Raw genomic sequence first — 14,089 nt, forward strand, 5'->3', positions numbered from 1 at the left:
GTTAATTCCTTCAACAAAACACTGACCTGCAAACGGAGAGGGCTTTCCTCATATCTCCGGATACAGCTGCAACTTTCTGTCATATTCGTAACATTATAAGCAAGATTATTTCAGGATGCCACTATTTGAAAGTTGCAATCATTGATATTATAGGAATCCAGGACAAAAGGTCGTAGATTTTTTTAATAAACAACATCCCGACCTATCTCCTTGTGCATGTACCAATCCATTTTTTTAGATATCCTTTTACAACAGATAAAAAGGTGAATGAAATACAATCAATCATTGAAAGATCAATAACAGAAGATCAAATACAAATTGGACTCACTCTGGCACAAAGCTCCAAAGCTTGTGGTTGAAAGACAGTGTATGGAAGTGCCTATGGAACAGAATAGCATTCAGTCACTACAAATATCTTTTGCCTCTTACTTTAGGGCGAAATACAGTAACAAAGTTGTCAGAAACAAAATAATAGGAACAGAGCCATATAAGGAAATATTGGTCAGAGTAAGTCACATTCACACACTACTAAGTTGAGTAATGTCAACTTTTTAAGAAGTTGAAGCATCAAAAGGGTCCAAACTCTTCCCTCATAGGAATAACTCCATGAACAATTATTTTAGATCCAACCTAAACTTAATCCATCCCAAAAGCTGCATCCACAATAAGGAACCAGGTTTCTATTTCTTTATGGCTTAACGCCTTAACAAGAGACTTTGACACGAGGAATTTCTAATGCCTAAGTACTTACGATTACTTGATCATGTCAATGTCATTTAGATCACAGGCCAAGCAATGAGATTCCTCCACCACCTCTCCCCTCCACCTAACCCTGTCCTTGTGGATGGGAACGGTTTTCTAAACATGCATCAATCATCATAATTGTCCCTTGCCATTTTCTAAGCACTAGTTTAAGGTTTGAAGGGCTGATTTTCCTGATAAAGCTGTGTAATCTTCGGAGAAATGAAGTGGAGGTAGTTGAATCATTATCAGCAACTGCTTATTTCTCAGGACTGTCATCAATCTTGAGAAGGAAAAACAATTTCAGTCTCCCCTATGATAACTCTAACTACCGTCAAAAAGGTAAAGGAATAATGAAAAATGGAGATGAGAGTGGATGACTATTGCATATATAAAAGACAATTTTATGATGCAAAAACAGATAGATTGATAGGAACTACCATAAGCCTCTGCTGAAGAATCTTGAGTATCTGATCTTTAGAGTAGGCTCGAAAAGTAATAACCACAGGCTTGCCTAGCACAAGAGTGAAGAAATCAACAACTAAGTATAAAGTCCACCCACCCCCCCCAAAAGTAAGAAAGTACAAGAGAAAATATCAAATAAAAACTTATAATAAATATGCAAATCAGGCTAACCAATCTCCAGTTTGATTTTGCTGAGGCCTAACCAAACTTTTCCTCAGCTTGTACTAGCTTGCTTAGGCTTTACCAAGGATAGAGTCTCTCACATACATAACTTTAGATTGAAACATGGACGACTTGATTTGACAATTGGATTATACACATCCCAATGGTGAATGACATGTTTTCTCAAGACTAACAGCATGACTGTTTTCAAATTCAAGGTTCAGGTAGGGTTTCAACTAAATAAAACCTACAAACCGTTAAAAAAGTAATACACCCACCCCATCATTGACCCTCTCATATGGAAAACATAATTTCAGAACCAACTCACATTAACTAAGCCTTAGTTGCAAGTAACTACTCTAAAGGGTTTTTACCAAAAAAAAAAAAATACTCTCAAGGGTTGGGTTGGGGGTGTGACCATTTGCAACTTTCAAACATTTGACCAAACAAATGGACACAAGTATAATATTTCATCCACGTGAAGGTAATCCTTGATGTCATTACTAGTCCAGAAACTTCAGGTTTGCCATAAGATAAGAGTCAATGATTCAACACACAATATGAATTGGAAACTTATTCTGGATAATCCAACTTAGAAAACAGTTGTATAAATATTATTATTATTTTTTTTTTTTTTTGGGGGGGGGGGGGGGGTGAGAGATTGAAGATAAGTACTACAACAGTCATGCCAAAGGTTAGTTTAAACAGTACCTATCCATAAGGTATCTGGCCAAACACAATGGAATTTAACCTAAATGGGACAAGTCTCCCAACAATCAGAAACATCAGGCTGAGAATACAAGAAGAATCAACAGGTGAACAGGATAAAGATAAGACCCAAAAATTTCAGTTTTGGGTGAAGCACATCCATTGATATTCTCTTCAAAAATGCAGACAAAGGCATCTGGTTTGGTCCCTCTTCCTAAGGTGCACTTTTCAAATTAAAATAAGAACATAGAAACCCTACTTTTTCACCGGGATTATCTATCTGTTACATGTAAACCCTAGTGATTACCAGGAACTACTTGTTCCTTGAGCTTGATTAGATAAAATCAAAATCCTGCAACTTATAGATGATGTAAAAAAAAAAATAAGCTGATAATGCAAGTTGACAGACTTACAATTCAATGATTGCAGTTTTGGCAGAAAACGATCAGCTAGATCCAGTGCATTTGCTATTCCTGCAAGAGAAAAATAAAAATGAGCTTCATTTTTCTTTTCCTTTTCCAAGTGCTTTTGGTGCATTTGACATGCTGCTTATGAGATTTCATATCAGTATATTTTAAGCTAAATAAGACCAAAAACTGAAATGATGAGCAAAAAAATTTAGAATCCGACCTACCTATTAATATAAATCTGGAGAAAGGAAAAGTAGTAAGCATGAAAAGATCATGAAGCACAGAGCCGTCTTTTGTAATCAAATAATCCAACTCGTCAACAATCACAAGCCTGTCACAAAAGATACTAATTGAAGCAGAAAAAAGGCACAAAATAGGTGAAATAAAATGACATGTCCGCTTGTCTTTCAATTACCATGCAATAAAATGATCTGTGTGCAGAAGTTTACACCCCTCTGCATTAAAATTCCATTAGGGTAACTAGCATATGTGACACAAGTGACTTTCTTACGTCATCTTTTCGCTGGATGGATGTTTTTGAGAAAACAAGTTCCGGAGATACTGCAGAGGAGTAGAATAACCATTGATCTTCTTACGGGGGCAGTGCTTTTCAGATATCTGACATTAGAAACAATATATCAGATCATGAGATGCTTGAATTTGCAGAGTCACAGGAATAAGCATTTCAGTACCTTGCTGAAAATGTCACTAGTCTTTGAAAGAGAAGTACAATTTATGGCCAATACATCTGGTGATTGAAATCCTTCCTGAAAATGAGATCAAGGTAGCAACCTGAATTAGTGCAAGGGAAATTTGGGAACATGCCACAGATGAAGAAAAAACATAGGTGACACAACTAGGGTTTGGTGTTGGAATTCACCATCCAACTGTTCCCACTAACAGGAATTATCTTACAAGTCTTCAACAAAAAGTCGCCAGTGGAAGATTTCAACCATCTAATCAAATAAAGCCCTTTTGTAAATGAGAAAGACATACAAGCGAGTGACCAAAAATCTTCATTTTGGGTGGTAAGGAATTACCCAATAGGTTTCAGTGCGGCTTAGAAATTTTGAAGGAGAAACAAATCCAGTTCTTAACTCTTAATGCACATGCTGTGACAGAGAACCTCCAACTGATGAAGTATATCCATGTAACAGATACACAATTTCTTCCAGATACTAATGTATGGCTGTATAGGGAATTAGTGATACCCCATTTTAAGCTATCCGAAGAGAATGAAATATTTTACCTCATTTATCCATTCTAGCAACGACTGTTTAACTTTCTCCATGGACAATGTTTTTCCTGTCCCTGGACAACCACAGGCGTATAGACTCCCTGCTTTCTGCTGCTCAATACACGCCTTGCAGAACTCCAATACCCGTTTCTGCTCCTCTTCCCGGCACACAATAATAGACTGTGCCGTCGACACATGCAGTGCTTCCTTCACAATTCTCATCTGGTAGGGATCTGGATGTGGTTATAATAAAATTAAAATAGGGAAAAAAAAAAAAAGCATGATCAACAAGAAACGTATAAAAATAATTGAGAAGAGAGCACAGATAACTCGAGATCAATTACGGCGCCATTAAACAACGAGCAATTGAGATATACGCTTTGCGATCAATTAAAAGAGTGCGAGGATATCAGTACAAGAAATCGAGCTTACCTTTAGGATTCCATTTTGAGTTCTGCGGAAAACTATCGGATAACCTTTTCCGGGGAGATTTGGTTGTTCTGAGGGCCCTGTTTTCCTGCAAGAAAAACAGATCGAACCAATTTTACTGAATGTGAGAGGAGAAACACAATTAGGAATAATTAAAATTTGTAGAAACGGAACCATTGAAACTATAACCCACGTTTCCATTAGTGCTTGGGCTACTACTAATGCATTTACGAGGCGATTTCCATTTCTTCGGAGAACAAGACTTCGATGGAGTGGAGATTGAACTGCAAAGCTCACTTTCAGATCTCAACCGCCTCTTTTGAGCCGTCGAATGCTGTTTGGATCGCATATTAGCGGATTTGTCTATTCCGATGGATTTCTTCTCCATGGCAGCGTCTCTGCCGCCGGAATCAACTGCATCATAAAATACAGAGGATCCATTTCCAATTATGGTCGGCATATTAGGGTTCAATTAACTCAAAGAGCTGACGATTGTAGGGGTCGTGGTTTTCTAGTCTAGGGTTTTGAATGGGGCACGTTAATGTAGATAAATGTGAGCGGGGGAGCATGGTTGCTTTGAGCGGGAAAAAGAAACCATATCAGTTGCATTTCCCGCCCTTCGTCGTGTCAAGGCGCTAACGTATACAATAATACAAATGAAGGAAAGTAATTCTTCACCCGCAGCTGTTTCTGGTTAAATTCCTCTCATTGGTCATTGGTCCTTGTGCTGGTGGAGAAGCCAAGCGACTACGTTGCGACATGGCACTAAGATTGAAAAAAAAAAAAAAGGCTCTTGTTGTTTCCTTTTATATGAATTGGTTAAGAAAAGAAAACCATTGCAACACCTTAGTATTACTTTGTCTTCACTCTCATGTCTTGAACCACTTTTTGGCTGTCCTCTAATGTAACTTCCTTAGCTTCATCAAGCTCAAAGCGATCCGTTTCACCAGGGAGGACAAGGGGTAGAATTTCAAATTCAGTTCTTAATGTTCTTCCTCAGTTTTTGGCGTTTATGAGGTATTTTTAAATTCAATGGCCGAGTTAGGAATCATTAGAGATGGCTTGAGATTGTATGGGGAATTGGGTCTCTTCAATTTTTATGTTAAATTTAACTACTTAAGCTAATTAACAAAAGATCCTGTAATTTGTGGAGCTATTAATATTGGTTATAGAAAGTTATGAATCTCTGCAATTCTCTGAGAGTCTATATCTTATTTTTCATTTCGAGAAACACAATCGAACAACAGATTAGTTAGCTAATTTTGCAAGTTAGTTTACAATAAATTCGATTTTTCATGGTAATGATCCTCTTCCAATTGATCTTAGATTATTTATTGCATCATTCAATTGTACAAAGTTGATTTAACAAGTCTTTATAATGTATTTTTTTTTATAGGTTTTTTCTTATGGATTTTGAGAGTGATATTGTGAATTGTCTCTTCTAGGTTGGTAAGACGAGTTATATCCCTTTTTTTTTTTTTTTTTTATTATATTCATCTTTAATATATTTATAGGCACTTTGAGTAACCAAAAAAAAAAAAAAAGGGATATCAAAAAACTCTAGTTAGCCTGAACTTGCCCTGAGCTTGATCAAAACTTAGGCTGAGATTTCAACTCACAGGGTGGGCTAGTGTTGAGAATTTCAAATCCGAGGTCAGGTTGGGCTGGGTTTGGGTTGAAGTCTCAACCCAACTCAACTCTGTATGTTAAATATATAATAAATAGGTATTTATAGAAAAAATTTCTACAAAAAGTTATTCGTTTTCTACAATCTATATATATATATATATATATATACACATACATACATACGGAACTCCAATCAAAAGTTTAGATCCCCTGCTTATTTGGTTATGTTCAAATATAGGCAAGTGTGAAAAGATTACAATGCTTGTTGCATTGAAGATACTTCCACATGCTCTTTCATTGGGCTGACGTGCTGAATTCTTCATCCCAAGAATGATTCACAATTTTTTAAATGTTCTGTTGCCATATGAGAACAAAAAAGCACAATCAAAGCAATTTTAAATTTAAATGCATAGTATTTCATTCGTTCCATGGTTATCCAAACCCCAATCAAAAGTTTAGATCCAATTTTATTTATATTTTTTGATATCTAAGCATAGCCTAAGTTAACATAAAAGCTTCAATCCAAGGTTAACGAACTAAGTTTTTCTTACTCATAGTGAATTCCTTTGTACCCATGATACGATGTCATTATTAGAATCTTATATCATCATTACACCTTCACCTCTATTTATGAATTTAAAATTACTTTTTCCAATGTCATCTGATGGTAGTGAAGAAAATCCTCTTTTGTCATGGGACGAGGGTAAAGGAAAATTTGATATGTAAAAATAATTAAGAGAGAACCATGAAGGAGAAAGTTGTCCATCACCCACAGTAAAGAAACACCCACCAATTTATTGTCAGTATTACAATCCCTATTTATTATATGTTTAAAATACTTTCACTATTCCTTGGCACCCATCAAAGCACGATGATCCATGGTTGACCGAATTCGTTCTTCATGGTGGCTTCAGGAAAGCTCAATTCACTTGATCTCCTATACATTATGGATGACTTATTACATATGTATAAAGGGCATCTAGGTTGATTGAGATACGATCAAGATTTATAATTCTATGAACTTTTTTTTTTTTTATCAATTCTCAAATAATTACAGCTTGACGAAACTTGTAGTTGTGACTGTTGGCTTCCCTGTTGCTCTTCGATACATGCATCCGCTGAATATAGGCTTAATTAATGCCTGTTTCTCCAACAAAGTACATCGTGAACCTTACCAAGAAAACAAAAAACAGTACATCGTGAGCTTCTTAGAATATGAAAGCCTTTCCACACTTACATAACAAATGTGTTTATATTCTCAAAGACTATCCTCACAATATTTCAAGTCTATCATCAATTTGTGTAGATCAAGTTGACTCCTAATTGTCCTTGGTTGGCATCACTAGAACCAATAGGAGTGTTTAAGCATATTACAATCTCCCAACGAATTCAACCAAAAATTAATGTATTGACTTGCAGTTTCCATGTATAATTGTTTACGATTTTCATACACAAATTACTAATGTAAATTTTCTCATAATTATTTTTGAAAATTATATTTTATTATTTAGATTGAAACTTGATATGTGAGTAAGTGAATCTTAAAGTTATTTACCCCACAAAAATTGGAACCCTTCTAATATGCCACTTGATGAATATTTAGACTGCATTGAAGACGCTTTTAGGTTACTCATCTAAGAACCAATAGCTAAAAGAAGAAATAACAATTAATATTGACTAAAGTTCATTTTTTTACGAGATCTAAGAATCTCATTTTTGAGGGTTGGAGAAGCACATTGAAAAAATATTGATTGGTGGCCAAAAGGAAGTTGACCAGATTATTGAATTGTAGGCATTTGATGGGTTCTGGAAGCTCACAAAGTCTAAATTCTGCCACTTAGCACCTAGATAATAAAAGATAAAAAGGGTTTTGATCCTACCGCTATAATTCGAGATTGAAAAAACACCCAAATGTACTGCTCTTTCATCTTGTCCTTAATCATGGCTTAAAAGCTAGAACTATAATTTAACAAGTTTTGTATAACCTAGATTCAATATTAAAGATGAGCAATTGTGTTATGACTGAACGCGATATACCTATACACAAGGGTGTGCAACCTCAGAGGGGACTGGTCATTGTGCACCCCTATGTCAATGGTGCAAGGGTTGCCCTTGAATATAAAACTTTATCCCATTAAAAATTAGTCAGACTAAATAATTGATCACCTTTTTCTTTTTTTCTACTCCAATAAAATGATACATCCTGTTGAACATTAGATAGATGAACAATATAGTAAAAGTGAAGAGGCAGATCAAGTATACACATTAGGCTTAAATAGCTTTTTCTCATTTACCAAATTTAGAGACTTATCTCAACATTACACGATTATTCACATGGAGAGTTTTTCGTTAGATGTTTAATTATTTTCCCTCCCTTGTTGAGTTTTTTTTTCCCCCTCTTCCCCCTCCCACCCTATCATTCAACCACAGTTTTGTTGGTGTACGATGTCTTGTATTCTATCACAGTTTAATCCAGTGAATACTGGTGCAGCACATCGACAGGCAGGACGACGGTCCTGCTATATATTTATAGCTAAGGTTTTTTTTTTCTCTGCAATGCAAGCAATATTGAGAGGTGTGAAAGACGAACGCTATAACCCTATTATTCATTAATATTGAAGCAGGATCTTATATCACCAAGGACGTAGACAATCTTACTTAACCTCGTAAAATTTGTGTGCATTATTTGTTATTGTTTATTCATTATCTTCTACATCATTTTAGGGTTATATTTATATAAATTTTACTATTTATTATCGGCATGCTCATTTATCCAACAAAAAAAATAAAATAATAATTATTTCCTCACATTGTATGAAAAATGACTTTAGTGCCGAACAACTTTTTACATATTTTATTTCATTAAAGCTGAAAATTTGGTTATAACAGATAGAGCTTAAAAAAGGTGACAGGAGCTAATGCAAATGCTTTAATTACGTTTATTTATTTTTTTTAAATATTATCAGTCCTTTGATGAAATCCTTCAGTTAAATATCCCTTTCTATTTATGTAGAAAAATCCAGTTTTTTGTTGATCTTATCCCATAAATATGTAACACGTGGCTAGAATTATACATACACGGAGGAGACATAGTCGTTGAATGACAGAAAGTAGTGGAATTAGAATGCAAACTCTGGAATGTTACTGGTTAAACGCCAACATGCCATCTTCCTCCATTGCGAGGAAATCGGCATTGGACCAAATTGACCAACTTTTTTTGACTTCTCAACTCAAAAGTCATCAACAAGTTTTTTTGTTGTCACATTGAATCGGATCTGAGTTACACTACAACAGGGACGGATTGTGCCGGACTTTTCACAACCCTAATTTATTCCTTAAAAAATGCAACCTCTTTAGGATTAGGTTGGGCAAGCTGAGCTAGATTGGCTCTAACTATAGGGAGGGCGATGTTGTGGCTAGGGCCGCTAGGCCAAACTAATGAGAAGAAGAAGACATGATTGGGTCGGGCTGGCCTCAGTCATGGCTCAATCTTTGCTCTGATTTAGGGCCAAAAACTCTTAACCCTAGCCCTGCCTAGGGTATATCCTGGCCATGGCCTTTTTTATTCAGGCTCATTGCGGGCTTGCGCTGACATATTTTTGAATAAGGAACCCTACTTGTACCGAATCTTCTCTGAATAGAAAAATCAAGATCGGCGGTTGGTGGCTCTGTTACGTGAACGACCGTTCCTTGAATCAGAGATGCATCAATTTTTCAAGATTCCAATCCAACCATTCAGATCTTAGGAGGACACATATGGGTGGCAGCGTGTGACGGTGGATTTCCCTGTTTAAATTGATAAACCGACACCTATCTCAACAAAACGTGTAACTAAAAGAAACGTCACGATCCAACTGTCATGGGAGGATCCAGGCCGTCAATCCCGCACCGACCCATCGAACCTATATCTGCCCAAGTCTTCTCCGACAGGTCGGAGTTAGGAAGCCAAAGAAAGATACAGCAGAGTCACGTGCTTGGCCGCGTAATTATCGTGGCAAAAACAATAACGATGCCGAGCTGGACGCCACTAAGCTCGGTTGGGTTTTCTGAATGTTATAATTTTTTGACACGTGGCTCCCATCCAGGCCCTGAAAGCATGGGCATCCATGATCCAACAGGGCACCGCTTTCTATAGTCTGTAACTCTGTATCCAGATCCAGTGCCATCGCCGTCCTTGCTGCCTTTCGAGTTCCAATCTTTAACGATTTGTGCGAATCGGATGACGACTCCAAAGTCCAACCCTTAATTATCCTTACTTATCCAAAATCATACCTGGTAAAAAAGAACCCGACATCTTCCTCAAAAGACGAGAATGCCCCCACTCGGGGCTCGGAGTCGGGGCTTCTTTAGTGGACATTCACCCGATCCACTCCCCTAAAAAACATAAAAAGAAAACCATAGATAGCAGAGCCGAAAGATTCTCTTTAACGCTTAACCTTTAAAAGATGGGTGCCGTCGTTTTCCCATGAAACACGGGAGAGTTTTCGAGTCTTCACATGTTAAAAAGGAATTAGGAAACACCGCTAGCTGGCCCAGTTTTTCGGTCCCTTCCGCTCTTTAAGTATAATATTTTGGGCCAGATCCGACTTGGATTTCTACTTTCTAGTATGAGACTCTCTTGAACCCTTGGTCTGGCTGAGTCACTGGGTGTGGAACACGGTGGAAGGCTGGAAGCATCCAAGGTTAAGCAACTAGGAAAGCTTATCCGGAACATGTTTTTATTCCTTGAGCCGGCCCTCACTGATCACGCAGGACTCAGGAGTCAGGACTCGGAATGGGTCAAAAGTCGTCCCAACTATTACAATAACGACCAGACCAAAGTCGCAACGGTCTAATATAGCCGGCGTCCTTCAACGAGGGTAGTTTCGTCAACTTCAATAAAAAATTATACTTTTCAGAGGCGGAGCTCTTGGAAAATTGGAAATAATCGTATTTACATTAGCATACTGGATTAGGTAATTCTGGATAAGCTTTGCTGTTATGTTCGGCTTTTGCTCTTTATTTTCCTTGACAGCCGCAGCTTGGAAATTCCTTCTCCTTTCACACATCCTCCCTCTCTCTCTTTCCATCCTCCTCTTAAAGGGATTATTATATATAACATCCTACTCCTTATTCCCTCCCTCAATCTCAATCTTCCTCTCAAAGCAATCTCTCGTCATCCAATTAATATTATCCAGTTCTGAGTTTTGAAAATGGTCGATCTGGACTGGAAATCGGAGATGGTATCCTCAGGTATCTCCTCTCCCAAACTGTCCAACAAGCCACGTGTTTCAGTCCCATCTCCGATTCGCGCCGCCGATATTTCACCTGCTTCTGCCTCTTCCTGCTCCGCTTACGACCACTACTTTCGTCTCCCAGAGCTCTCGAAGCTCTGGACCTCCAGAGGCTTCCCCAACTGGAACAACGAACCACTTATCAAACCAGCGTTGCAAGCCTTGGAAATCACGTTTCGCCTTATATCGGTGGTGCAAGCCGACCCACGACCGTACGTGAATGGCCACGAGTGGAGGCGCCGCCTCGAGTCACTTACTTCCACCCAGATCGAGATTATCGCTCTCCTTTTAGAAGATGGAGAAGAGGCCGCCGACACACGTGGAACTGTTCCGATCGTCGATCTCAGCACATCCAACGGTGTTTTAGCCAGAGATGGGAGCTCGGCCGAGGTGTGGAAGATTCACGGAGAGACAACCGTTGTAAGTCGGACCAGCGAGGGTAGCTTGCTCCCTCGGCTTGGCACGTGGCAAAAAACTGAAGTCATGGCTGAGAAGATCCTCTTCTCCATCGAGTGCGCATTGCGGAGGTGCCCATTCACGTTGGGTTTGGGAGAACCCAACCTCGCCGGCAAACCTCTGCTCGAATACGACCTAATCTGTAGACCGTCCGATCTCCATTCGCTAAAGAAAAGCCCATCCGATTCCGATCAAAGGACCCTCGGGAACTATGAGAACCAGGCGCTCTTCACCACGCATCAGATATTGGAATCGTGGATACACGCGTCACGGGAGCTTCACGCACGGATCGGAAAAAGGATCGATGGCCAAGAATTCGAAAAAGCAGCGAGCGATTGTTGGCTACTAGAGCGAATCTGGAAACTTCTGGCAGAGATCGAAGATCTCCTCCTTATGGTGGACCCGGACGATTTTCTCCGACTCAAGAGTCAACTCGCGATTAAAGCAAACTCGGAATCGGAAGCTTTCTGCTTTAGATCCAAGGGATTGATTGAAATCACGAGAGCTTCGAAGGATCTGAAGCACAAGGTCCCAAAAATTTTAGGCGTGGAAGTGGACCCAAAAGGAGGGCCGAGAATTCAAGAAGCAGCCATGAAGGTCTACCATGGCCACGGGAATGAAGATGTCGGGAGAATTCACCTACTACAGGCGTTGCAATCAATCGAATCGGCTTTAAAGTTGTTCTTCTTCTCGTATCGACAACTTATCATGATAGTGATGGGAAGCTTGGAAGTGAAGGGGAACAGAGGAGTGGTCTCTGCGGAATCTAGCGATGCGTTGATGCAGATCTTCTTGGAACCAACATACTTCCCGAGTTTGGATGCGGCAAAGACTTTTCTAGGGGATTTTTGGCATTACAAGACTGGAATGACGAGTTCGAATGGATCGAATCGGAGAGTTCGGACGAAACATTAATAGAGACATTGGAAGATGCAGAGAAGCAGTTCCAGAGATGATGATTACAAACAGTTAAATAGAAAATTCTTAATTATTTTGTGGGTTATACTTATTGAGATAAACTAATCGATATTGTATTTAGAAATTCTGTAAAATCAATTCTATTCAAATGAATTCTTTTCCATTCAATAACTAGTCCGTCCTTCCTTCCTTCCTTCCTTCCATCCCAAACTCATAAAGAAAGCAGGATTGGTTGAGGTGATGGTTGATGAGGACGTAATACATCCAGAGGCTTTGCATCACCCTCAGCTTCAGGTCTTGGGCAAAGATTTGCTAGAACAGACCTTCGGGGTCAGTTGAAAGCTACTTCTTCCTACCCCCACAGACCCACACAGTGACACAGGCCAACAAATCTTGTAAGCATTTATTTATTTGTTTATAGATGGCCACTGTAATCGTCCACCTCAAAGACCACTAAAAAGCTTAAAAAAGCCGTGGTCCTGGTCCCAGGCCTAAAGTGCAGGTTGACGTTCTGAAGACGATGAATGTCATCGGCATTCCGTGACTCAACAGTCACGCGCGTTTTAAATTGTGTGTTTCATCCAGAATTCTCCTCTCTCCTCTGCTGCTGAAACTCTTCATAATTTACCAACAAACGGGTATACTCCATAGCCCCAAAACCCAGTTTATATTGAGAGATTTTTATCTTGCTATTAAATATTATGGGTTTCAATGTCCAGTGATTGATGTCATTCGGATTATATATTAGTGTATTGTACTCATATTAATGTGTGACAAAATAATGACCCTCGTTCTCATGGAAGTGCAATTCCTGTTTTTGTTGATGTTTTCAAATATGTTTCATTGACTCCCACTGTTGCAGTACTGAATTTATCGTCTATAAAACCCTCCCCCTTTAAAGATACTAGTTTCATAAATCTTTAGTGGATTACCTAATGAGATTTCATCTTTTATCAAATTAAATAGGCTTTCCTCCCCTAAGGTCAACCCACGGGGAAATGTGAATTGTTGAACAGTATTCAATCATCGGATAAACTTTAAATTTAATAATTGAGAATTGTTTACATACTCAATTTATGGAACAATAAATGGATCGTTGAATTTTGACACGTGGTTTTCTATCCAATGGGACTCCCATCTATTGCCACATCATCCTTCATGACCATTGTGTGACAAACGGACAAAGTATTTTGGCTCTTCTGGTGCATGGATATTATCGTCCTCTAAGGTCATGTTTGGTGAGGAGAGAACTAAATATCAAATAGAACAAATCAAAACAGAACCCAGAACCCTTTCCCACACTTCCCAATAGTCATTCGAGCCTCTTGAAGATGAGCACCTTTTTTACCATTAACAAGAACTTGCTTCAATTGGATATCATAAGGGATTCTAACGACTGCTTCAAATACAGTGTCAGTAAGTGATAGAAGTACTAGTGGATATCACTTACCTTAGAGAAGAAAGGATTATGAGCAATCGGGTCAGGTATTGTAAAATTACCATTATATTTGCACCTGTACCAACCCTTCAGCACACAATTTGGTAATGCTATTAAGACCCAGATACTCTCGTGCAGTTAGGCATCCAATGTATATCCGATGGCTGCGCGCATTTGAACATGCATCCCAACATATGCACATGTACCCTAAAACTCTCAACCA

General features: G+C 38.6%; 2 protein-coding genes across 2 annotated transcripts; one reads left to right on the forward strand and one right to left on the reverse strand.

Annotated features, from left to right (window-relative positions):
• Positions 1 to 10: 10 nt before the first annotated feature.
• On the reverse strand, positions 11 to 4,762 carry LOC122060824 (cell division control protein 6 homolog B-like). Its single transcript, XM_042623916.1, has 10 exons — positions 4,346 to 4,762; positions 4,156 to 4,240; positions 3,736 to 3,956; positions 3,179 to 3,253; positions 2,998 to 3,104; positions 2,711 to 2,817; positions 2,490 to 2,549; positions 1,182 to 1,255; positions 329 to 379; positions 11 to 76 (listed from the first exon to the last, which is right to left on the reverse strand). The coding sequence occupies exons 1-10, from the start codon at positions 4,610 to 4,612 to the stop codon at positions 11 to 13; spliced, it is 1,113 nt and encodes a 370-aa protein (XP_042479850.1). The 5' UTR covers positions 4,613 to 4,762.
• A 5,895-nt stretch (positions 4,763 to 10,657) lies between these two features.
• LOC122061123 (nematode resistance protein-like HSPRO2) lies at positions 10,658 to 12,602 on the forward strand. The gene has a single exon (XM_042624318.1). The coding sequence runs from the start codon at positions 10,974 to 10,976 to the stop codon at positions 12,423 to 12,425; it is 1,452 nt and encodes a 483-aa protein (XP_042480252.1). The 5' UTR covers positions 10,658 to 10,973; the 3' UTR covers positions 12,426 to 12,602.
• The last annotated feature ends 1,487 nt before the right edge of the window (positions 12,603 to 14,089 follow it).

The sequence above is a fragment of the Macadamia integrifolia genome, chromosome 14, assembly GCF_013358625.1.
Source record: "Macadamia integrifolia cultivar HAES 741 chromosome 14, SCU_Mint_v3, whole genome shotgun sequence".
Lineage (NCBI taxonomy): Eukaryota > Viridiplantae > Streptophyta > Magnoliopsida > Proteales > Proteaceae > Macadamia > Macadamia integrifolia.

Excerpts from the sequence above, each read along its gene's own strand:
- LOC122061123 (XM_042624318.1), top strand. The coding sequence starts at position 10,974 with ATGGTCGATCTGGACTGGAAATCGGAGATGGTATCCTCAGGTATCTCC.
- LOC122060824 (XM_042623916.1), bottom strand. The coding sequence starts at position 4,612 with ATGCCGACCATAATTGGAAATGGATCCTCTGTATTTTATGATGCAGTT. Across the intron at positions 3,957-4,155 it reads CTCAAAATGGAATCCTAAAG|ATCCCTACCAGATGAGAATT; the intron begins GTAAGCTCGATT and ends AACCACATCCAG. Across the intron at positions 3,105-3,178 it reads CTAGTGACATTTTCAGCAAG|ATATCTGAAAAGCACTGCCC; the intron begins GTACTGAAATGC and ends TTCTAATGTCAG.